Here is a 25,535-nt window from a genome sequence, read left to right as displayed (position 1 = left end):
CCACATGAGTACTCGGTATCGATACCGGACGCCGATACTTCGAACCCTAACACTGACACGCAATTTCTTCATAAAAGCCATAGATCATGACAATGTTAACATTCAAATACTACTTATCTATGTGTCTTGTTATTGTTCTATGGTCTTGTTGATAACGCCATCTTACATCTTTTTTGGTAGTAAGAGTAATATAAAGAGATGGCACTACCTTCTACTAAAAGTTCAGCCATTAAGGCACTGACTCCCCCCTGATCTTCATGTGTGGCTGGTGGCCGCAGTATATTCGTTGATACAAAATATATTTTTGAACACTGTGACAATAATGAAGTAGGTGCGAGGGATTCTGATTGGCCAGTCTAGTATAAAAGCTGCCGCCATTTTGTTTCTCGACTTATCGCTAACTTCACCGACTTTTATGTCAAAAGAAAAGTCAAAACTGAAAGCAAGTGTAGTGCTGTGTTGTGTTTTGTGGTCGTAAACTTTTATTTTTAGCAGATGTTGAACAGATATTCAAATTGTCCAAGTTTCAGAAGTTTTTTTGATAACATGATCACCGATCCAATTCGGAGGAGTAGGTTTCCGTTGTCCTAACAGTCGGTGAGAATGGCCGTCTCGGCATCAGACATCGAAGACTTTATGAGCGGCCCTCTAGTTTCGTGGGTGAGTGAGCATGTAATGTTTTATTTTCTTTGTGTTCGCAATGCGACATCGATTTACTATAACGTATCAATTTTATGTGAGCAACTGGAGCAGCGATGAATAACTGTGGTTTAAGTGAGAAAATGTAAACCTTCGTCGGTCACAGTTGACTGCTCGTAGGTACTTCTCACTGGATCACGTCCACCGCAGGCGCAGCTTGTGGGCTGTTGGCTGAATATTATCTCAATATAACATACTAATATCGATAAAATCTAAATTCTGTCAAAATTATAGCATTAAAGTGAAATTTATGTAATAAAATATGAACAAAAGTGATTGCTTGACCTACAATGAACATCGACAACATCCTACGCGGTTTCTGTGCTTTAATAACTTAATTACATAAAAGTCTCCATTAAATACCTTATGTAAATAAAAATACTAATAAAACTAGAACTCACATCAAACTTACTTTTACTTTCAATGAATAGCTACCTGATTTAAATGAAATTGCCAATCATATGAATTCATAAATATCAATTAGCCATAATGTTTTAATTAAAGCAAACAGGAAGAAAAACAGCAAACAGACTTGGCTACATGTAATACATGAGTATTAAGTAGGCATCAATACAGCCGAGGTTCAGACACTGAGCTCTTGTTCTACAAATTATGTGGTTCCCATGAGGGAAACATTCTGCATTGTTTGCTTCAACTATTTTGATTTCTAATCAGTTTTCCAAGAGAAATGCATTCCCTGCATGACTATCATTAAATGACAACAAAATTATCTTTAAAATGTTTTACTTTTCATTTTGTAATGATGTGACCAGTAGTCAATAATTATAGTGGATTAACTGCTAGTAGCAATTTTATCATCAATAAATTCATCACTATGGCTATGCTTATGCTATGGTCTCCCAAATTGCTAAAACTTTAACTTTGCCAAACCCTCTAGTCCTTAGTTTTTCTCAAGCAAATATTTTTCTTTTCCTTTCTATTACAAATTCCAACATTTTGTTCCAGCTAAAATCATGTCATCCGAACCCACAATGCATCACAGAATACTCCTCCCTGTTCGACGGGGACATTATCCACCAGGCCTACCTCCAGATAGACCCGGAGCCTTCATTCCACATCACCAAGCTGGACGGACTAGAGGACCAGGCATTACTGCTGGGGAGGGTGAAGAACTTTGACGCTATAGTGAAGAATGTGCAGGCATTGTATGAAGAGGAGCTGGGCATGACGCTGCTGGTGGTGCCGGAGTGCGTGAGCCTTGGCCGCGCGCCGGAGAGCCACGCTGGGCTCGAGCATATGCGCCTGCTGCTGCTGCTGCTGCTCGGCGCCGCCGTGCACTGCCCCAACAAGGAGCTCTTCATCACAAGGATCAAGGAGCTGGACGTCGACCTGCAGCATGCCATCGTCGAGTGCATCAAGCAGGTATGGACAGTGTTACTATCTGCTATAGTTCTCCTTCTTAGTGTGTGTCTAGGGTTGGTCACTGGTGAAAGGATTAGCCAGTCAGAATGGCTTGGTAATTTACATTGTTACACTGGATTAATTGATTGGGTTGTGTCAAAGTTGTATTACCTACTTACTATAGTAGTAAAAGCAGGCTAGTTGTGAAATTAGTCACCTAACATGCCTACATCTGTTCCTTAAATAAAAATTAAGAGAGGAAGTAGTTAAAATGTTAATGAGTGTCTGATAGCCCAGTGCTCCTTAGACCATGACGACAAGCTTGAGGTGTTATCATAAACTTGTTCAGTTAAAAGCTGCTGTTAGTTTTATCACTGAGTTACTTATTTATCGCTTTTTTATCACTGTGGGAATCTGTATATGGGTATATTTCTATTATTAGACTTAAATTAGGGCCAAATTCCCATTTTGTGCAGGATAGTGCAAGTATTTGTTTTAATCTTATGGAGATGGATAAAAGCTTTTCGTTATCTTCTGCAATGTTATGTAATTAGAAGGGCTCACATTTATCTCGTCAATGGCTCTAAACAATGCCTATTTTTAGTTAGTACGTTTCTGTAATGTCCCTTTAATAGCGCATTTAAGGTGAGCGATGCCCAGTAAAGTGTGAACTTTCGCAGTTTCGTAACTCGGCGGTGCGGCCGCTGCGGTGATGTAATGCAAACAAGACTTGACCTTAAAACAGTTAACATTGACTCGGTTCTGCTTTGTCAAGTTAATTTTACTTAAATGTTGTGAATAATGAAATAGTAATTGCTCTTTACTCATCATTGTGATAGAATGAGGCCTAGGCAATGTCTTTAAATTTTCCTAAACAAAATCGCAGCGAAATCTATCTACTACTATCTTCTAGTCTAGTAGTCTAATCTAGATACTTCAAACATTCAACACCGCAATTTTTCATTCAAGCTTCAAAATGGCGATATCTTATCCAATTTACAAATGCACTTAATTCCTGTTTCTTTAATAAATTAATCCATTGTGTATGAAAGTCCGCGTTGTTCTCTGAATGAATCAATCCTCCAGCGATATAAACAAACCAGCCTGACCGTTATTTATCGCAGGCACCCAAGTCCACGTTATTCCCTGAATTAACTAATCATGTCTACACCGATGTAAGCTACCAAAATAATTTCTTCAGCGATGTAAGCAAGATCTGACCCTCATGTCCCCCAGGTGACGGACACGCAGACGGTGGCGCTGCCGGCGGAGGCGGCGGAGTCCCCGGCCGTGTTCCAGCACATGCGGCGCCTGGCGCGCGAGCGGGACCTGTACCTGCGGCGCTGGGCGGCGCTAGTGGCGGGGGGCGACGCGGGGGACGCGGGGGGCGTGGGGAGGGACGCGCTCCCGGCCCCCGACTCGCAGCATCTCGCGGTGGAGCTCGCCGACTGGAAGGCGAGGCTCAGGAAACAGAGGCAGGAGCTGTGAGTCGTGTGCTTTTTAATAAGCTTTCATATTCTTAGAGGTACGGTCAGCTGCATAAGTATATAAGCTATACACTTCTGAAACTTGTCAAAATACCTACATAACCAACTGACAATGTTTGAATAGGCAGTTTGACAAGGTACAAATGTGTACAACTACTTCTACAGCTGACTGTACTGACACGTATTCTTGTTTTTGTGGCAGTGCCACCTAAACTCGCAGATGATGATGCTGTCTTTGCCTCCGACCAGAAGTTGGTACAGGAATCGCTCCCAAAGAATGGTTGTATTGTTAAGGTTTTGTCTATTAATGTAGTGTATAGACATACATATGTGTTATACGTATGTCTATAAGGTTCACAGTAGATCCAAATAAAGGGTATCGGCATTACATTTGGGCATAATTACAAGTTTATAAATAGTATGCACTTGAAGAACATAAATAGAGTTACAGTGACGGGCCCCATTTAAAATATGACTTAGGTATGCACATTGTGGTCCTACTCACTCTCGCTTTTAAGTGCTTTCAAATTTCTTTCCAAGTTATAAATAAATAGTTTCCGAATAGCATAGCATATAATATCTATCGGATAGCAAGATATCATAATATCCCATCTGTTACCGAGCATCCTCAATAGTTTTTGTTGTTATCTCTACAAGTGCATAGTTGCATACAACTCATATTGTTTTAAACGCACAGTTATTATCCCATAGCTTTGATCAAGGTCGAGAACAATGAATGAATATCAATTATTTGTAATACAATTCTCAATCGGAGAATCGCCTTGTCTCACAAAAAGAACTGCTACCTAGTTCACATGGCGATAGCGTATGATAGGTGCAGCTTGAGCAGGGTCGCGAAAATGCCCCGAATTATTCAAATAAGGCAGCCATATCGCGTGTGCGGGGCTTGTAACATCATGCAGTAGTTCTGCAGTTGGCTTTATAGGTCAATTTGACGAACAGAAAATACAATATGTTACACCGCAATCACTGAAAAAAATTAACAGCTATAAATAAACAAGCCGCTGCTATTTACAACCGAGTAACTTGCTTCGGAGGGAGCCTGCAAAGTTTGTTGCTAAAATTATACAAGTCAACTTTGTTAACGTATGTTGGTAATGTTAACCCAGTAAGTTGCTCAAAAATACGTATACAAGATTGGTTTCTTCTAATCTATTCTCTTAGTAAACTTAACAAACCTATTTCCTATAGTAAATCGAGTTACTTTGTTAAAAATACTCAAGCTTCTTAGTATTACAAATCAATTCAATCTGTAACTGCAACAACTAACTTGGTTGAAGAAATGAACACAACTGTCGCCACAACCAACGGGCTTTGTTGTGTTTAGCAAAGTAATTTAGTAGGCTCAAATATGTCGCTTCGTAAAACTAGACAAGAAGCTTGATAATGATAATCAATTTATTGGGTAGGGACAGCTAATCTACTTGGTTATTTCTACTCAATTCATATTGGTATACGTAGCCAAGTTACTGGGTATTTCCAATCTAATACACTATGTTCTTTCTAGTCAATTAAGATTGGTATATTTAGCCAAGTTACTTTGTATTCTTAGGCGGGTTTACTGGGTAACCATAGCTAAAATACTTTGTTGCAAGTACCATTTTAAACGACACATATCTATTATGCTATATATTTTCAGTATAAGCTGAACTATGACTTTACGTAAAGCCGTTATACAAGGTCAGCTCATACTGAAAATATGTAGTTAGATATGTGGTCGTTTAAAATGGTACTTGCAACAAAGTATTTTAGCTATGGTTTCCCAGTAAACCCGCCTAAGAAAAAAAATGAAAGAAAATTATGTACATACGAAATTAGCTTTATTCAGTACACCATACAGTCATTTCAGGTAACAAACTACTCTGTTATAAGAATTAATCTTAAAACTAGTACACAATATCAAGAAACTGTGTTTGTTAATACATTGTTTACATAAAAAAACAAATGACAGTTATTGTAATGTTAGCAAGTTACTTTACATAAATTTATACTTTTAGTTGATTAGCCAGAACATAAGATAATAAATATAGAATAAGCTAAGATAATAGGTATGTAATGACCTAACTTTTATACAACCCAATAATACCGTCATATAAACTTTTAAATAGATCTAAATCAAACATAATTCACATTCATCATCGGGAAAATGATCATAAATGCTACACTCTAAACAGTTTTTACACCAAAAAAAATTAAAGTGCAATAAATTCTTTACATATTGTTCGTTTTCTATTATAAAATGTTCTGGTTGAGCTTCATTACAAACCGTCAAAAAATCACACCCAAAACACTTACTAGACAAAATAAAATGTGTCTTAACCCAAGGCCATTTTAAGTATTTCAGTAATTGGAAATGATTTTTAGTTAAAAAATTGTCAATATCTATGATCATCGATATCTTTGATGCGTAGGTCATATCAGGAATATATCGTACCTAATGTAATTTACACATTAAAGTAATATTAGACAATATTTTGCTTGATGAGAAGTAACTTAAGAATACAATTTAAACATCCATGCATCAATGGATTCACCGACAATAATTATAAAAGGTGACAGTGAGCCCATATTATAGAAATTTTGTTAGCTTACTTGTTACCATAGTACAGATATCGGAGTAACTTCTGACATGAAGAATAATACTGGCCGTGGTCTCTGCTTTTGAAGGACGTCAAATCTTTTATGCTGCGTTCTTCAGCCTTAAGGGTGGTGGACGGTGGTATGAACAGCAAACATGCTATGTTTGATGTCTCCTCTGAACCTGAAATATAGATTATTAGCTATTATTTAGTTTATACCCCTTGTATATTGGTTATCACATAGGTATCATTTAAACTATAGATACTGCCTATGATGCTTAACAAAATTCCGTAAAAAACATAGGTAAGAATGAGAAAACATAGGTATTAGAATTTTTATACGAGTCGGGTAGGGTAGAGGTAGAATAGATAGACGTATTCAAAAGTACTTAAACTAAAGCAGACAAAAAATAAAAATAAACTGAACTCACCAGGACATATCCTTTCGGTTTTTAAGAGCAGCATATTCATTGAAGTATTGAGCTGTGGATGTGGATAACTCTTTTGAAGCAATTATCCTTGTCTCTGTGGTCTCTTCACACCTTTGTTCTACAGCTGTCCAAGGCCTAACCGTAATTGTGAAGCCTTAACAGTTTGTCTTCTTCATCTTTCTTATTAGTCCGTCTGGTAAACGAAAGCTTGGAGATAGAGGTGAAGACCTCCGCCTCGGGAGGAGCTTCAACAGACACGTCCGTCACGCGACTATGATTTGGGAGAAATGGCCGAAATCTCAGGCTATGTAGCCGATTCCTTGTTTATTTTTTATCAAGTTACTCGGATATAAATAGTATTCGCCCACTCAATTGTTAATTAATGAGCTGTGCTTATTTACCAATATATAGGTGGCACGGTTACATGCATCATAGTGAGTTATTTAATTTTAACTACGTTGATGTCTAAAATTAAATAAATTACTTCTTATCATTAAATAATAATGTAAGCTTGTCTATTTTTAACCAAACTCGTAACTGAAAATTTTAGCCAACTATGATTATAATAATAATAATAATAATTAATTAATAAGAGGGCGCTGCTGTGCGCAACGTAAACATTAGCTCCGTGTAATTTGAGACTTTTTATTAAATATACTGCTTTTAATTGTGAAAATAAGACACCAACAGTTAAATATACGTGAAATATAACAGTGTGAATAAGGACAATTAAATATAACTCCAAAAAAAGTCACAAAAACACCAAAAGTGATAAAATTTATAACCCGTGAATAAAGTGAAAAATAAACAAATTGTGCTGTGTGAATACTACACTCGCGAGCAACCAAATCGACTCAAGCCTTGACGGCGCAAACATACATTAATACAAGTAAAATTATGAATAGAAATAATAAAAATGATATGTCATTTAAAAGCTTAAGATGTCAGCTTTAATTTGATATCATTATTATTGAAATCCATTCATCATTTTTGAAATAAATGATGTCTGAACGCAATTGTAGGAAAAACGGGAATTTAGGAAAAAAGGGTATGGGTATCGTATTATACAAATTAAACAAAAAATGTTAAGATAAAAATTTATTTATTTAAATCAATACTTTGTATTGCCCCCTCTTGCCCTAATTACAGCCTGCAGCCTGTTTCTCATAGACCTTATCAACTTTTTGACAGTTTCCTGAGGAATGCCGTCCCACTCCTCTAATAAAGCTGTCTTCAGCTCGTCCACGCTTGCAGGGACTGGATTCCTGGCCCGAACTCTTCTTTTGAGCTCGTCCCATAAGTGTTCGATGGGATTCAGGTCAGGACTGAGCGCAGGCCAGTCCATCGTGCGCAATTCCTTCTCTCTCAGAAACTGCCGACTGACTCGTGCCGTGTGGCAGCGGGCATTGTCGTGCATTAGCACGAAGTCTTCACCGACAAATTCTGCATAGGGCACAACATGACCGAGTAGAATGTCGGTGATGTACCGATCAGCTGTTAACCCGCCTCCTCGGCCGCCTCCAGGCACGAAAACAAGTGCGGTTTTTCCCTCTAGAGAAATACCAGCCCACATCATGCAGGAACCGCCGCCATATGCTACTGTTTCAGCGAAACAACATTGGGCAAATCGTTCCCCCGGACGCCGGTAGACCCGGCCTCTCCTGTCACTGCCATGCAGACACACTCTGCACTCATCAGTAAACAGGACCGACCGCCATTGCGCAATGCTCCAATCGAGATGCTCTCGAGCAAACTGAAGACGCGCTTGTCGGTGGCCTGCAGTCAATTTGGGGCCTGATGCAGGTCTTTTTGGTGTCAAGTTGGCTTCCTTCAAGCGTCTTCTCACTGTCCACTCGCTGACAGCCACTTGTCGTACACGTCTCAGTTCTTGCTGCACATCAACGCCCGTAAGGTGTCGATTGCGCAGCGAGGTTGAGACAATGAAGCGGTCGTCTCTCTCTGAAGTGCAGCGGTGGCGGCCCGTTCTTGGTCTTCGATTGAAGGCACCAGTCTCTTGGAACCGTCTGTATACTCGGGATACAGCAGACTGGCTCAAGTGGAGCTGGGCAGCGACTGCTCGCTGACTTAACCCTTGTTGCAGCAAGGCAACAACTTGAGCAGCTTCTTCTGGTGTGGTATCCATGGGTTTGCGAAAACAAGGAATACAATGCAACGAGATGTGTACCGGTCAACTTGCAACAAGCGACTGATAAGGTACACCGGATGTGGAAAGGTTTTATAGCGGGATCAGGTAGCGCAAGGCGTGGATTCCTAATGAGGTAATTAACACTGACGGGCAATTAAAATGCGTCATTAAATCTGCGCTTAGTTTTTTTTTATGGTATTGATCTTAATTGAAAGCCTAATTCTTCAGCTTTCGAATGACATATCACTTTTATATTTACCATTTATCGTTTTAGGAAAATCAATGTATATGTGCGCCGTGAAGGCTTGAGTCGATTTGGTTGCTCGCGAGTGTATAAAAAACACTCTTTAAGTGACATTCACAAGTGGACACATAAATATAACCAAAATAGTGAAGTTTGTGATAAATAATTGGTTTCATAACCTAAAAGCTAAATTGAAAACGCACTATCATCATACAAAAATAATAATATAATATTTTACTATTAACAACGCCATCTACAAATTCTCCAGAGCGATTCATATTCAGCGATCAATCGTAAAAGCTTTGCCATTCGACAACAGATGGCGCTGCATCTAAATAACGAAAGTGCTGCTACAATGGCCTAGCGGCAAGTAGCGAAACTAAAAATTGTAGAGATTTACTGTTGGTAAATTATAGAGCAAAACTCAATAAAATTGTAGAGATAAATTGTAGAGATACTAAATAAATACTGTATAAAAATGGAAGACATAAAAAATATGCTTCAAAAAATCCAAAAAAATATGGAAAAACAGGAAATAAAAATGAAAAACATGGAAGAAAATATTACGAAATCCATAAATAATAACATAAATGATAAATTTAAAAGTCTAGAATTAAAACACAATGAGCTGGAACAACAAATACTCGCGCAAGAGAAACGTCTAGACGATCTAGAAAGGAATGCTAGGAGGAAGAATATTGTTTTCTTTGGTTTAGAAGAAACAGAAAATTCATATAGAGATTTAGAACAAAATGTTATTAACTTTTTGAATGATAAAATGAAAATTTCGTGCGCTGAAACAGAAATAGACACAGTTAGACGAATGGGAAAAAAAGGAGATAGAGCCCGCCCAATTGTTGTTACTTTTTCAACAATGGGGAAAAGAATAGACGTACTAAAAAATAAGAAAAAATTAGATGGTACACCATGCTACATAAAAGAAGATTTTCCTTACAATGTCCTACAGAAAAGAAAAACACTCAAAGAAGAACTATCAAAACATCTAGAGCAGGGTCAAAAAGCCATAATAAAATACGATAAAATAGTTCTTCTAAGCAATACCTATACAAACAACAAGAAACACGACAGTGAAAGAAAACATGGAAAACGAAACTTATCGGAATCTCCTGAACAAATCATAAATGTAGAGACAAACAAACAAGTAGCTAAGAAAAACAAGATAACGTCTTTCATGAATAGGAAAAATGGGGACAACATAAACAAGAATCCAGAAAATTATTCCACCAACGTCACTGAAACCCAATAGCAACTCCCATCGGCCCCTCTAAAAAATTTGAACAAACACAAAAAAATTAACAATAAAATTATACCTCTCCCAATACGGCCGGTCACCGCGGGAGATAAAGACTACACCCCTTCAACCACAAAAAAGTTGAAATCAAATAACGGCAATCTCTACATATCAACCCTTAACGCTTTAACGTTGAGAACGGATGAAAGCCTAATAGAACTTAATACAGCTCTACAAACTATAAAATGGGATATATTGGGCCTCTCAGAAGTAAGAAGATTAGGAGAAAAGATTTATGAAAGTCCAGAGTACATATTTTATTACAAAGGTGAAACACCTGGAAGAAATGGAGTGGGATTCCTTGTTAAGAAATATCTCAAAGAGTACATCGAGGAGTTTATCGGTATATCTGAAAGAATTGCGATACTAAACCTAAAACTTCCTGGTTATGAACACAAGTGGTCACTCGTCCAAATTTACGCCCCTACAGAGGAAACAAAGGAAGAAAAAATTATAATGTTTTATAACGAACTCAACCAAACAATAAATGGTAACCATATACATAAAAACCTAACTATACTAGGAGATTTTAATGCACAAATAGGAACACAGCAAGCAAGTGAAGAACAAATAATAGGAAATTTCGGGTTTGGAAAAAGAAGTAAGAGTGGAAAAAAATTGGTAAATTTCGCAATGCAGAATAACTTGACAATCCTCAACAGCATATTCAAAAAGAACCAAAAAAATAAATGGACATGGAAATCCCCAGGGGGTAAATATAAAAACGAAATTGACTACATTATCACAAATAACCCAAAATCATTCAAGGACACTTCAGTAATAAACCAACTTAACTTCAACACCAACCACCGCATGGTAAGAAGCTGCATGTACTTCATCAGCCCAAAAAAGAGTAGAAAACACTACGGAACTATCAATAATACTTTTACCGACGATGAACTGCACTACGTGAAAGTCAATCTCCATAATTCACTTCATTTCTTCTCACGTGAAAGTATGCATATGTCAACGCAAGCTAAATACAACCTCTTGGAGAAAAATATTAAAAACTCGATACAGAACAACAAACAAGCTAAAATACGGAAAGAAGTTAGTCATCAAGCCTTAGAACTAATGACTGAAAGGAAAAATATTCTAGATAAACCAGAATGTCAACATGAAATAGCCAAACTAAACAAGAAAATTAGAAAGACTTTGAGAAAAGACAGGAAACGAGAAAGAATGAAAACACTAAATGAATGTATAATCAAAACAGGCGGCGTCAATAAGGCTATAAAGAAACTTGAAACTAATAAGGAATGGATTCTGAAAATAAACAACAAGAACAAAAAACAATTCAGTAACAGGAAGAAAATTAACGACATGGCTACTAATTTCTATCGGAAACTTTACTCAAGTAATTTAAAAGATCAAACTAATCCAGGAAAAACTAGTGAAGATGAGGCAGTCCCAGAAATATTAATCTCTGAAGTCATAGCTGCCATCAAAAGCCAAAAAATGGAAAAAGCTCCTGGGCCGGATCAAATCACGAATGAATTGCTCAAAGGAACACTAGATGAAATAGCACCTGCTCTCACAATAATGTTCAATGCGGTAATGGATTCGGAAGAGATACCAGATCAGTGGACCAAATCTTGTATAATACTACTACACAAAAAGGGTGACGTAGCTGACATAAATAACTACAGGCCCATCAGTTTAATGTCTAACATATATAAGATTTTTTCAAAAGTCATACTTAACAGACTCAGCAAATGTCTTGATGAAAATCAACCCAAAGAACAAGCTGGGTTTAGAAGCAATTTTTCAACCACAGACCACATACACGTTGTGAACCAGGTTATAGAAAAATACAAAGAGCACGCTAAAACATTATACATTGCCTTCGTCGATTACAATAAAGCCTTTGATTCTCTACATCACAAATGCATATGGGACAGCCTACTGAGACAAGGAATACACACTAAATATATACAACTGCTGATAAACATTTATAAATCTAGCACTGCCACAATACAAACAGAAACAATGGGAGACTCCTTTCCTATAGAGAGAGGCGTGAGGCAAGGAGATCCCATATCACCTAAACTATTTTCAGCAGTATTAGAAACAATATTTAGACAGATGGACTGGGATCATTATGGTATTAACATAAATGGGACACTATTTAATCATTTAAGATTCGCTGATGACCTTGTTCTGTTCGAAGAAGACGCACATAAACTAGAAGCAATGCTACAAGACCTAGCAAAGAATAGCAAAATAGTTGGCCTATCCATGAACACAAGCAAAACCAAAATTTTGTCAAACACTGTGAACAGGGAAGTAATATGTATAGACAACAATGAAATTGAATATATAGAGGACTATACCTATCTCGGACAAACTATGTCTTTCCACGATAAAATGACAAAAGAAATAGACAAAAGGGTGGCAAATGCTTGGAAACGGTTTTGGTCATTGAAGGAAATAATGAAGAGTAAGACAACTAAAATTGCTATCAAAAGGAAAGTCTTCAATACCTGCATTTTACCCGTCATGACATATGGTTGTGAAACATGGGCCTTGACAAAAGCTCACATGCATAAACTACAGGTGTGCCAACGAAGCATGGAGAGAAGCATGTTGGGATTGAGGATGATACATCACATAGAAATGAAAGAAATAAGAAAAATTACAGAAGTTGATGATGTAACAACTAAAATTAAGACCCAAAAATGGAGATGGACTGGACACATGATAAGAGGTAATCAGGAAAAGTGGACACAAATGGTAACAGTTTGGTACCCTAGAGACAAAAAACGAAAAAAAGGAAGACCTTACCAAAGATGGGATGACGACATAAAAAAGGTAGCCGGTCCCCTGTGGATGAGAACGGCTAGAGACAGAGAGGCGTGGAAACGGTTGGAGGAGGCCTACGTCCAAGGGACGGACTGAATGCATGAACTTTTACATTACTATTTATTTTCCATGAATATTGAATAATTATTTACTTAATAGAATATTATTATTACCATATCATTATTGTAATGTTGATGCATGATTAATTAATTATTTAATAAGTATGAATTAATTGTAATAATAAGTATGAATTAATTGTATTAATAAGTATTAATTATTTTTGTTTTAAATATTTAAAATTTTGTATCAGACGTAATGGAATGCATGTTTAAATTCAGTTATTGAATAAAGGCTTTAATTATTAATTATTATTATTAATTATTATTAATTATTATGTATTCAATGTAATGTAGGTGTATCGTTAGACCACCATGTACATAGTGTGTCCAGCCACATAATCTTCAATAGCTACGTCTGTCTGCTTTGCCTTTTCGTCATTCAGGCTTTTCGTCATTTTTACTTTACTTTTTCAAAAGCGTTTCTTCAAAAAAGCAATTATACAATAATGTTCATCATGCTAGAACTTCGGTCTATTCTACAGGTATTTAATATGCTTTCTGTAGAGCGATATAGGTGTGTGTGGAAATTTCCAGAGATTTCAGTGACACTAGTTGTTGTTACTATTATTAAGTTGTGTCGTTACCATCTTGGGACCATGGGGTCCCGGGCATTTGGAAGGCGTGCATGGAGCCGAAGCCAACATGTAGAGGCCCTTTTGACAACATTAATCTATATGAAATGCTATATTATTATCCAACACTTGGTAACAATGTAACGTTGGTTCCAGCGAGGAGAAGTCGGAGCAGCTGGCGGAGTGCCGCTCGGAGCTGGCTCACGCCGCGGCGGTGGCCACGCGGCTGCGCGCCGACGCCGCCGCGTGGCAGGCCGAGGCGCGCCGCGCCGCCGCCTTGCGCGACGAGCTGGACGCGCAGCGCGAGCGCGCCGACCGCGCAGACAGGTACATTGATAATAATAATAATATAATAATATGTGGGGACATCTCACACACGGTCATCCGACCCCAAGCTAGGCAGAACCTGTGTTATGGGTGTCGGACAACTGATATAATCAACACAAATACATAGATAGATAGATACTAAATATAAATATCAACAACCAAGACCCAAGTACAAATATCTGTCTTTAAACAAATATTTGTCCCAGCCGGGAATCGAACCTAGGACCTTCGGCATAGCAGTCAGGGTCACTAACCACTACGCCATTCAGACGTCACTTCTTCAATCCCGCTAGGTACAGTCAGCTGCATAAGTAGTTATACACATTTGTACGGTGGCCTACGCCTAAAAGTATACAGGCGGAGTTTTTAAAATAGCGATCTCAAGCTCACATGCTGCTCAAGCACATCCACTTAAACACCACTGCTACACACATCACACACAACACGTCCCCGGATTTATAACAGATGTAGCTGGCCCCTTCATCATCAGGGATCGCTATTTTAAAAACTCCGCCTTTATACTTTTAGGCGCAGGCCACCGTACATAGATAAACGTCACTTCTTCAATCCTGCTAGGTACAGTCAACTGCATAAGTAGCTATACAAATTTGTACCTTGTTAATGTAACAAATTGCCTAGCCGTTCATTAAATCATTGAGGGTCTTACCACAAAAACTTGGACAGTGTTTAACAGATGTTTACTGCTGTCAATCGCCTATTCTATTCTATTCTATTCTATTCTCATAGGGGGTGAAGTTCCTGTACGTGGCTCTCTCGAGTGGAACCTTTGTACATATCCCCTTGGTTTCCGGTAAACCAGGTAAACTGGAGTAGCAGGCCTGGGTGTTGTAATTGTCAATCGCCTACAAAATCTGTCAAATTTAGCTTTGAGCACTTGTTAAGAATAGAATAGAATAGAATAGAATAAAATTTTATTTCAGACCACGTCCATAAAACATTGTAACAAAACATAACACATGAAACAAACAAATACAAACATACAAATGCAGTAAATACTTAATACTAATAAATACTAATCTAATCTAATCATGGAAGTAATAATACAACAGGAATCGCGCACTCACCAAAATGATGCAAACAAAAATAGACCTAACGAATTCAACTTAAGATTTATATTTGAAGTGAAAGAGGCCGCGAGCCGATAGAGAGGGTTACCACAGAGCCCTTCCTCTCTTTCTAACAATTGCCAGGATTTAGTTGTGTAAACTTTAGTAGATTTTGTACGAAGAGAGCTATGCAAAAAAAATATTAAATTAACTCATAGACTACTGTATATCATATCATTTTCAAAAACAAATTTATAATAAATCATTATAAACATGTAATTTTAATGAAATATTTGGTATTTGTATGAATAATAATTTCATAAAAAATATTGGTAGTTTTTCTAAATACTTTACGACAAGACCGAAGTTGTCAAGATGACGGATGACGTTTATACTTGTTGTGAGAGACGTTATGGTTAGGGTGACCATTCATTCGTACTTTTGAATCACTTTCCATTAATTAGGACCTGTTTCATTCAACTTTTTGTACAATACCTAAGTATCATTAGGTATTATTGTGGCTGTTATCTTATAAGGCTGGTAAAGAGTTATGAGCTGTTGATTTTTTTGGTGATAGATATGAGTATTATAAGATAATTTATCAAGCTTAAAACCGGCGGAAGCACTTAGGTTGAGATATTTTTTTTGAAATCTTATGATTTTAATCAACTAGACTATGTAAATGGAACACCCACAGAGTAAACACGTTTTAGGTACATAGTTGCGTTTAATGTTAACCTGTTTTGACACTTTCTTGTCAACACTACACCCAACTTAATTTTATTTACTTAAAATTATATTTTCCCAAATTTCAGCTTTCCTTTGAATGAAGAAACATAGCAAAGGTCCATAAATTTTCATCATTTTAAACCCGATGATAAATCCCGATTCATCGCAAGTGTTTATTATAGTTACAGTCGAACTATAAAGTCCTGACAAAAAAGAGTGCGATTTTGCTAAGACTTTTTAACATTGTCAGTTATTTATATTACATTGCAGTTTGCGCTGCAACAACACATCTATACAAATTTTACCTTCACCCCATTTGTTTACTCAATTGTCATATCACCAAAATACATTCGTACCTACATTGCAATCGAATTATTCGAATAATAGGTGACTTTGAGACCATCGACACCTATTCGCGACATGATAGATTAGAAGTGATGTCTCAAATTACCTAAAATTTTTTTTTTTTTTTTTTTTTTTTTTTTAATTAGTCTATGTGTTTTCCCACTGCTGGGCAAAGACCTCCCCTTTAATTTTCCACTTCTCCCGATCCAATGCGGCTACCTCCCAATCCGGCAAATATTTGACGAGGTCGTCCCGCCACCTCCTTCTCGGCCTGCCTCTCCGCCGGCGCCCGTCGCCCGGCACCCACTCGGTCGCTATCTTGGCCCACCGGTCCGGGTGCATTCGGCAGACGTGGCCGGCCCAGTTCCATTTGAGCTTCGCGGTCTCGACACCAACATCGATTATGCGGGTTTGGGAGCGTAGTGCGGTGTTCCTGACACGGTCTGTCAATTTTACACCTAGAATACTACGCTCCATCGCTCTTTGGCAGACCTTCAGTCTGGTCTTTTGATGTTCGGTCAGTGACCATGTCTGTGCGCCGTAGGTTAGGACGGGCAAGATACACATGTCAACGAGTTTGCGCTTGAGTGACAGTGGAAGGTTGCCCTTCATCAGCTGCTTCATAGACCAGTAGCTCTTCCAGGCGTTATCGATGCGTCTATCTATCTCCTTGTCTTGCCTGTTTTCGAATGAGACTAGCTGGCCTAAGTAAATGTACTCGTTGACATATTGTATATCCTGACCGTCTACCGTGACCCTATGATTATGATGACCTAAAATTATGGTCACCAAAAATAGAAAGAGATGGAGGGCTCCGTGCTGACTATCTCTGTCGGCTCGTTTTTTTTGGTGCAGTGCGCATTCCTGTTGTATTATTACTTCCATGAATCTAATCTAATGTTGACAACACACATTACAAATAACTATACACTAACAATACACTGACACACATACAAATGAAATAATAATACGAGTAGTTAAAAACAAATCCGACCGCCACACCCCGCCTCACCGGCTGATGACGTGCAGCCTCATCCAGTGAGTCAGGATAGGGCCGTCGAACTTGCCAGATATATCTTTCAGGAAGATGTTGGTACTCCCTTGGACTCTGTGCATCAGGGAAGCCACTCTTTTACGCATAATGGCGTGAAAGCCGTCCGTATTGGCATCAGCAAACATTCCTGAAGCACTGCAGAACCGCGGCAGCCCCAACATCATTCTGATAAACAGTGTTTAAAGTTTTTTGTGGTAGCACAGTGATGGTTCGTCAGTTTGACAAGGTACAGAAGTGTATAGCTATTTATGCAGCTGACCGTATTCCTCTGAGGAGTCTACGGCTGACACCAGACGCTTTCATTCGTCTCTGTCGGTGGTCAGCAAGTTGAGCTCTGACCACGGTGACTATGGACCGCTTCCAGGTATGAGCTAGAACCTTGAACCGCTCTGGGGTTTCCATTCTAGGGTCACTTTGGGGGATAAAGTTGCCGTGCTATCCGGTCAAGTCCGTTTCTGTGTCGCAAATCACGTCGGAGTTACCATTTTACCACAAGTGAGGCATAATATCATAAATGGAAGTTACCAGTGGTGTCTCCAGTTCTACTTATTATTAACTATTTCAAGCTGTAGGCCGGCCGTCTACTATCGTCGCTATAGCGGTGAACTGGCGACTGTATACTGAAACATAATGCGTTTAGGTGCAGCTTAAATAATAACCTCGTGTATCCTTCCGCAGACTCGAGCAAGAAATAGAAAAGTACCGCTCGCGGCTGTCGGACGCGGAGTACTACAAGTGCCTGGTGGGCGAGCTGCGCGACGACAACCGCGCGCTGCTGGAGGCGCGCGAGCAGCTGGAGGAGCAGCTGGCGGGGGCCGGGCGCCGCGCCGCCGCCGCCGCCGCGCTGCAGGCCGCGCTGCTGCAGGCGCGCCGCGACGCCGCCGACCGCCAGCTGGTCAGTACGGGGACAGAGAGAAACCAATGTGCCACACCAACATATAGCATAGCGAAGCATATGAGAGAGGGGTGTCCCACGCTCTATATAGGTATGCGAAGCATATGAGAAAGGGGTGTCCCACGCTCTATATAGGTATGCGAAGCATATGAGAAAGGGGAGTCCCACGCTCTATATAGGTATGCGAAGCATATGAGAAAGGGGTGTCCCACGCTCTATATAGGTATGCGAAGCATATGAGAAAGGGGAGTCCCACGCTCTATATAGGTATGCGAAGCATATGAGAAAGGGGTGTCCCACGCTCTATATAGGTATGCAAAGCATATGAGAAAGGGGTGTCCCACGCTCTATATAGGTATGCGAAGCATATGAGAAAGGGGAGTCCAACGCTCTATATAGGTATGCGAAGCATATGAGAAAGGGGTGTCCCACGCTCTATATAGGTATGCAAAGCATATGAGAAAGGGGTGTCCCACGCTCTATATAGGTATGCGAAGCATATGAGAAAGGGGAGTCCAACGCTCTATATAGGTATGCGAAGCATATGAGAAAGGGGTGTCCCACGCTCTATATAGGTATGCAAAGCATATGAGAAAGGGGTGTCCCACGCTCTATATAGGTATGCGAAGCATATGAGAAAGGGGAGTCCAACGCTCTATATAGGTATGCGAAGCATATGAGAAAGGGGTGTCCCACGCTCTATATAGGTATGCAAAGCATATGAGAAAGGGGAGTCCCACGCTCTATATAGGTATGCGAAGCATATGAGAAAGGGGTGTCCCACGCTCTATATAGGTATGCGAAGCATATGAGAAAGGGGTGTCCCACGCTCTATATAGGTATGCAAAGCATATGAGAAAGGGGTGTCCCACGCTCTATATAGGTATGCGAAGCATATGAGAAAGGGGAGTCCAACGCTCTATATAGGTATGCGAAGCATATGAGAAAGGGGTGTCCCACGCTCTATATAGGTATGCAAAGCATATGAGAAAGGGGAGTCCCACGCTCTATATAGGTATGCGAAGCATATGAGAAAGGGGTGTCCCACGCTCTATATAGGTATGCAAAGCATATGAGAAAGGGGTGTCCCACGCTCTATATAGGTATGCGAAGCATATGAGAAAGGGGAGTCCAACGCTCTATATAGGTATGCAAAGCATATGAGAAAGGGGAGTCCCACGCTCTATATAGGTATGCGAAGCATATGAGAAAGGGGAGTCCAACGCTCTATATAGGTATGCGAAGCATATGAGAAAGGGGAGTCCAACGCTCTATATAGGTATGCAAAGCATATGAGAAAGGGGAGTCCCACGCTCTATATAGGTATGCGAAGCATATGAGAAAGGGGAGTCCAACGCTCTATATAGGTATGCAAAGCATATGAGAAAGGGGTGTCCCACGCTCTATATAGGTATGCAAAGCATATGAGAAAGGGGAGTCCAACGCTCTATATAGGTATGCAAAGCATATGAGAAAGGGGAGTCCCACGCTCTATATAGGTATGCGAAGCATATGAGAAAGGGGTGTCCCACGCTCTATATAGGTATGCGAAGCATATGAGAAAGGGGTGTCCCACGCTCTATATAGGTATGCGAAGCATATGAGAAAGGGGAGTCCAACGCTCTATATAGGTATGCGTGGCATATGTTGTGCAGCGGGAGCAGCTGGACAGTACTAGCCCCAAGTGTCTGGTGCCAAGTGCGCCAGCATAGGACTCGGAAACTACACATCTCCGTACAGTAATATAAAACCATTTGCGCCTGACAGCACCTGACAGTCGCCAATTTCTACGATTTCACTGAGAAGCGAATCGAGGATAGTTAGTTAGCAGTACTTTTTGAGTTATTTTTGTACGGTAACTGTTATCATTTATCTAAATAGCGATTTTTTAAAAACAAAACACTCACCAACTTCTATAATCTCCGCAGGAGCGCGACGCGGCCCAGCAGAAGCTCCAAGAGCTGATGGAAGAGAATAACCAGCTCCAATACGTGACTAAATGCATGCTGAGCGAGAGCCAAGGCGGGGCCGATCCGGACGAGGGGGGGGCTACTCCGGAGGCAGCCGACACGAGTCTGAGTGAGCAGCTGTCGTCGCGCCGCGCGTTGAGGCTGGAGCTGGAGTGCAGGCGCCTGCGCGCCGCGCTGGCCCGGCTGCAGGACGAGCCGCCGCCGCCCGACCAGGTCAGTCACCCCGTGTAATATAATAGTGTTTAAAACACACACGCACTCACGCCTTGTACTAATGTGCTCCCTTGCGGGGTAGGCAGAGGTGCATTGCTGCACCCACTTTTCGCCAGAGTGTTAATTTATGTTCGTCCCAATGTAATAGGGGGCGGGCCTATTGCCATTTTACGGGCACATCCAAGACCCGAGAACAAATATCTGTGTTTAAAACAAATATCTGCCCCAGCCGGGAATCGAACCCGGGACCATCGGCTCAGTAGTCAGGGTCACTAACCACTACGCCATTCGGTCGTCTTTGACAGATTGACCGCCGCTGACAGATTGCAATATTATTTGTTGTATTTGTTTGTAAGTGTTTGTTGTTTAAAAACTACACTCACACTAAACGCACGTCTAGTACAGACTTCTTTTCTATTATATTCTCTGTGGGGGTGAACAATCACTCGTCGAATTAACTCGGATAGTTAGGCAAAAGGCAATTTCTCAGAATAAGAACAGCAAATAAAATATTATAACATAAACAGGGGGTGTAAGTACCTGCACCTGGCTCTCTCGAAAGGAACCTTTGTGTTGTGCATGTCCCCGAGGTCTAAACTGCCTTCCTAAGCTTGGACCATTTCCCCACCACGGTACTCCACTATTTTTCACTATTACATACACTAAACTTCAACTTCCATCTTTCTGCCATCTATCTTGATGACATAAATAACCATAAAGAAAATTATTATTTTTCTTTACATACATTTTATTCCGCGCGTTAGCATGTGTACAACAGCCGTTGTAAACGTGCGTTATCAATGAGCGCTTGTCATATGAACGTACTCACACACTTTGACGAACCACACAGGCTCGTCTAGTACAGGTTTAATAGTTTATAGAAAACTATAAAAGTTTTGTTTTCTCGCAAACAAAGTAGCGCCTCTAGCGGAAACTATCATGATACTTTGGTTTTTTAGTTTTCGTAAATTGCAGAACCCGTAATTAGTAATAAGAGCTCTTAAAATCTAAAGCTTAAATGTTTTATTACAACTAGTTGTTTGCTACAACAGGTGGTGGAGCTAGAGACGGAGAACAAGAAGCTGAAGCTGAAGTGCGATCAGCTTGATTCGTCGTGCGAGCGGCTGCGGGCGCAGGCGGCCGAGCTGGACCAAGTGTTCAAGAACGCACTCGACGAGAACGCCAAGTTGCAGGACGCACTGGACAGTAAGCAGGCGCTCATAGACAAGCAAGCCGTGGACAGGGAGGCCGAGAAGAACAAGCTGCAAGACTTCGAGAAGCATCTGGAAGCACTTACCAAAGATAAACAGAGGATCCAGATGTTGTGTGATTCGATCCAGCGGCGCGCGGACGAGCTGGAGAAGACTCTAGACGCGAGGAGCAAGGAGCTGGCGTTCGCGCGCCCTGAGGCGGACCGTCTGCCGCCCTTGCTTATAGAGCTCGAGGAACTCAAGACCAAGCTCACCTACAGCGAGAAGGAAACACACAATCTACAGAGAGAAGTGTATAAGTTAAGGGAAGCGGTTGAAGAAAAGGACGTCTCCCTCGATAAGGTTACTACAGAAATAGAGTTGAAGAGAAGAGAAATCGAACGACTGACGAAGGAAATAGAATCGGCCAACAATATGGTCTGCAAGCTGCAGGACTTCGAGCAGAAGGCGAAGGAGCTCAAGTCGCAGAAGAAGATGGACAGCGAGACCATACAGACCTTGCAGAAAGACTTGATCGCCGAGAAAGTGAACTTCGACAAAGTCAGGAATTGCATAGCGAAGTTAGGAATCAATGTGACGGAGCTGGCGACCAGGGACCTGGGAGTAGAGGAGTTATTGGAGCGAATCCTCGGCAACTCCGAGCACGAGGCGATCATCGCGCACCTCGCCGCCGCGCCCTGCGACTGCACGGAGAGGGAACAATCCGCGGAGTCTACCGCGACTGACCCGCATGTAGAGCAGCTGACGGCGGAGCTGACGGCGGCGCAGGCGGCGCTGGCGGCGGCGCAGGGCGAGTTGGCGGCGCGGCAGGTGGCGGCGGCCACGGCGGCGGCGCGCGCCGGCTCGCTGGCGGCCCAGCAGCACACGCTGCAGCTCGCCAACAGCCAGCTGGCGGCGGAGAAGGAGGAGCTGGCGGCGCGCCTGTCCGCGCTGGCGGCGGCGCACGGCGCGGCGCAGCGGGACACGGCGGCGCTGCAGCGGCTGCACGAGGCGCTGGCGGCGCAGTACGAGGCGCTGGCGGCCGAGCGCGAGCCGCTGCGCGCCGCCGCCCGCGACCTGCGCGCCGAGATCCGGGACTTGAAGGACAGCTTGGCTGCGAGCGAGAAGAAGGTCGCCGACCTCGAGGCCGAGAAGGAAAACGTCAAGGTCGAGGCGAGGAATTTAACCAACCTGCGCGCCGAACATTCGAAACTGAAGGACGACTTCAGGAACTTGTTCACGGCGAGCGACCGGCTGAAGAGCGAGTACCGCGGCATGCAGGAGCAGTGGCGCGCGGCGCGGGACGAGGCGGCGGCGGCGCGGGGGGCGGCGGCGGCGGCGCGGGGGGAGGCGGCGGCGGCGCGCGCGGCGGCGGCGGCGGCGCGGGGCGAGGGGGAGCTGCTGCGCGACGTGAACGCGGCGCTGGAGGGCGACCGGCGCGCGCTCATGGAGCACGCCGCCGCGCTGCTGGCGCAGTACCACGAGCTGCTGGCGCACGCGCTGGCCGACCAGCAGCACTACCACCGCGAGGAGCGCCTGTTCGCCGACCGCCTGCACGCGCTGTGCCGCCAGAAGGAGAAGCTGGAGGAGAAGATCATGGAGCACTACCGGCGCCTGGACTCCAGCCCGGGCAAGCGGCGCGGCTTCGGCGCGGCGCTCGTGCAGCGCGTGCGGCGCGCCGGCTCCGAGCTCATCCGCGCGGGGCGGGGGGCGCGCGGGGCGGGGGGCGGGGGCGCGGGGGGGGACGCCGCGCCCGGCTCGGGCTCCGACTCGGACCACACGGCGCGCTCGGACCCCGCGCAGGACGCGGCGGACGGGCTGTCGGGCTCCGTGTCCGCGCCCAGCCTGGACTCGCTGGAGCCGCCCGCGCGCCGCCTGTCCGCCAGCTCCGTGCCGGGTGCGGGGGGGCGGGGCGGGGGGGACGCGGCGCTGCTGCGCGCCTCGCTGCGCCGCCCCGCGCCCCCCACGCACCGCGCCAGCTACCAGGGGCCGCCCGCCGACGACCCACTCACGCCGCCAGGTATGGCTCTCTCACTATTTTGCGCTTCTTCGTATCGAGGATGACCTAACAGAGTCATAGTACGTTCCCGTGATTTGACTAACGATACGAGACTATAGCTTCGGTCGTCAATAGCTTTCCTGAACTCCTTGCTGACTATCTCGTTCGACACCATCATTATTTTTGACTCCGGTCGTTCCAATCCGGCCTATTGGGATTTAATCACAAACACAGGGACATAATTATTTATCTTTAATTTCAGAAGTTTTCAACGATCATTTCTGATAATTTTCTTCTCAGCACCTAAACAATATTAACTACTAACTTGTGGGTTGCAGTGTCGACGCCGTCGCCGGTGTTCGGGTCGGCGGGGTCGCGGCGCACCGTGTACGTGGCGGACCTCGCGCCCCCCGCGGCCCCCGCCGCGCCCCCCGCTCCCCCCGCCGCGCCCCCCGCGCCCGCCGCCGCACCCCCCGCGCCCGCCGCCGCGCCCCCCGCGCCCGCCGCCGCCAGCACGCCGCTCAAGGACGCGCCCACCTACCTCGTGTACAACCGCATCTCCACGGTCATCGGCGCGCCCGACGCCTCGCCCGACCAGTCGCCGGACCAGTCGCCCGACGCGCCCGCGCCGCCCGCCGACCGGACCGACAACTCGAAGGAGTCCGCTATCTGGTACGAGTATGGCTGCGTTTGAAAACTTATTCTTTTAAAGGGTCCCACGCCTGCCGTCAAGCTTGCAGAATAGTGTTCCAGTAAGTAGATATTTTTGTCAATTCACAATATGGTCATATTGTGCATTTTTAACCGACTTCGAAAAAGGAGGAGGTTCTCAATTCGTCTGTATGTATGTTTTTTTTTTTTTTTTATGTATGTTCATCGATTACTCAGCCATTTATGGACCGATTTTGAAAATTCTTTTTTTGATGTATTGGGTTGAGCTCAGGGGTGGTCCCATTTTTTTTTCAGAATTTTATTCCACCCCCAAGGGTGGGTAAAGGGGTAAAAACAGGGGTATAAATTTCCATTTTGGGCACTTATCAACCGATTCTTATGAAATTTATAACGTAAATATTGTTATTATAACAAAAAGATATGATGGTGACCTTGAGCTGATCTGATGATGGAAACGGAAGGCAGTCAAGGGAACTCCTCAACGGTATATAGCAACTACCTCGTGTTTGGGCTCGAATGATTCGTATTAACGAGTAGGACATATTGGTATCATTTGCATCTTACTTTTGATTGATAATTATTGCAAATAAACTAAAAATAACAAAATAAAATAATAATTTTAAAAAAATTAAAAACCGACTTCAAAAAACCACTAAAACGTAAGAAATAATTTAAGGTTTAGACCAATCCTAGGTCACAGTATAAATATACCTAAGCAGGTACTGTTCTTTTTTGAAGTTGGTGCCATATTTCTTCAGATTAACTACTTTGTCACTGCACCAACATCAAAAAAGAACAGTACCTGCTTAGGTATATTTATACTGTGACCTAGGATTGGTCTAAACCTTAAATTATTTCTTACGTTTTAGTGGTTTTTTGAAGTCGGTTTTTAATTTTTTTAATGAAACATTCATTTTAAAAAAACAAATCCAAGTTGTCTATTTAGAACGCACGTGTTCCAATCATTGACAAAAGAATAAAGAGGACTTGGCATAAAAATCGGTACTTAAAAATATATCGTCGTCTCTTTTTAACTTATTGGTGTTATCGTACGTAAAAAAGGACAACAGTAGTTTTGTCTTTGCCTAAAATTACAACATTGCGATCGGTCGCCATGTTGATTGACCAAGATTGACATCCAAACACAAGGTACTTCAGCTGTCAAACAATTTGTTTGTTTACATTTTTAAAGAAAAAAGCCGCCATTTTAATTGACACCAAAGTTTAGGTAAGCGCATTTTTTTCGTTGATATGGCATGTCCTCTCTTTATTCTTTTGTCAATGGTTCCAATGCATTATT

General features: G+C 42.4%; 1 protein-coding gene and 1 long non-coding RNA gene across 2 annotated transcripts; one reads left to right on the top strand and one right to left on the bottom strand.

The window, feature by feature from the left end:
• Window positions 1-375: 375 nt before the first annotated feature.
• Window positions 376-24,305, top strand: LOC105389325 (protein Daple). The gene is made up of 8 exons (XM_048629417.1): window positions 376-660; window positions 1,666-2,082; window positions 3,298-3,545; window positions 13,931-14,101; window positions 17,975-18,191; window positions 20,120-20,374; window positions 21,427-23,584; window positions 23,902-24,305. The coding sequence occupies exons 1-8, from the start codon at window positions 604-606 to the stop codon at window positions 24,255-24,257; spliced, it is 3,879 nt and encodes a 1,292-aa protein (XP_048485374.1). The 5' UTR covers window positions 376-603; the 3' UTR covers window positions 24,258-24,305.
• Window positions 5,371-6,639, bottom strand: LOC125490381. Its single transcript, XR_007267646.1, has 2 exons — window positions 6,580-6,639; window positions 5,371-6,330 (listed from the first exon to the last, which is right to left on the bottom strand). It is a non-coding gene; the product is annotated as an uncharacterized LOC125490381 (long non-coding RNA).
• Window positions 24,306-25,535: the final 1,230 nt, after the last annotated feature.

The sequence above is a fragment of the Plutella xylostella genome, chromosome 23 (assembly GCF_932276165.1).
Source record: "Plutella xylostella chromosome 23, ilPluXylo3.1, whole genome shotgun sequence".
Lineage (NCBI taxonomy): Eukaryota > Metazoa > Arthropoda > Insecta > Lepidoptera > Plutellidae > Plutella > Plutella xylostella.
The sequence above is the reverse complement of the archived record's forward strand: the minus strand, read 5'-3'. Positions and strand labels throughout refer to the sequence as shown.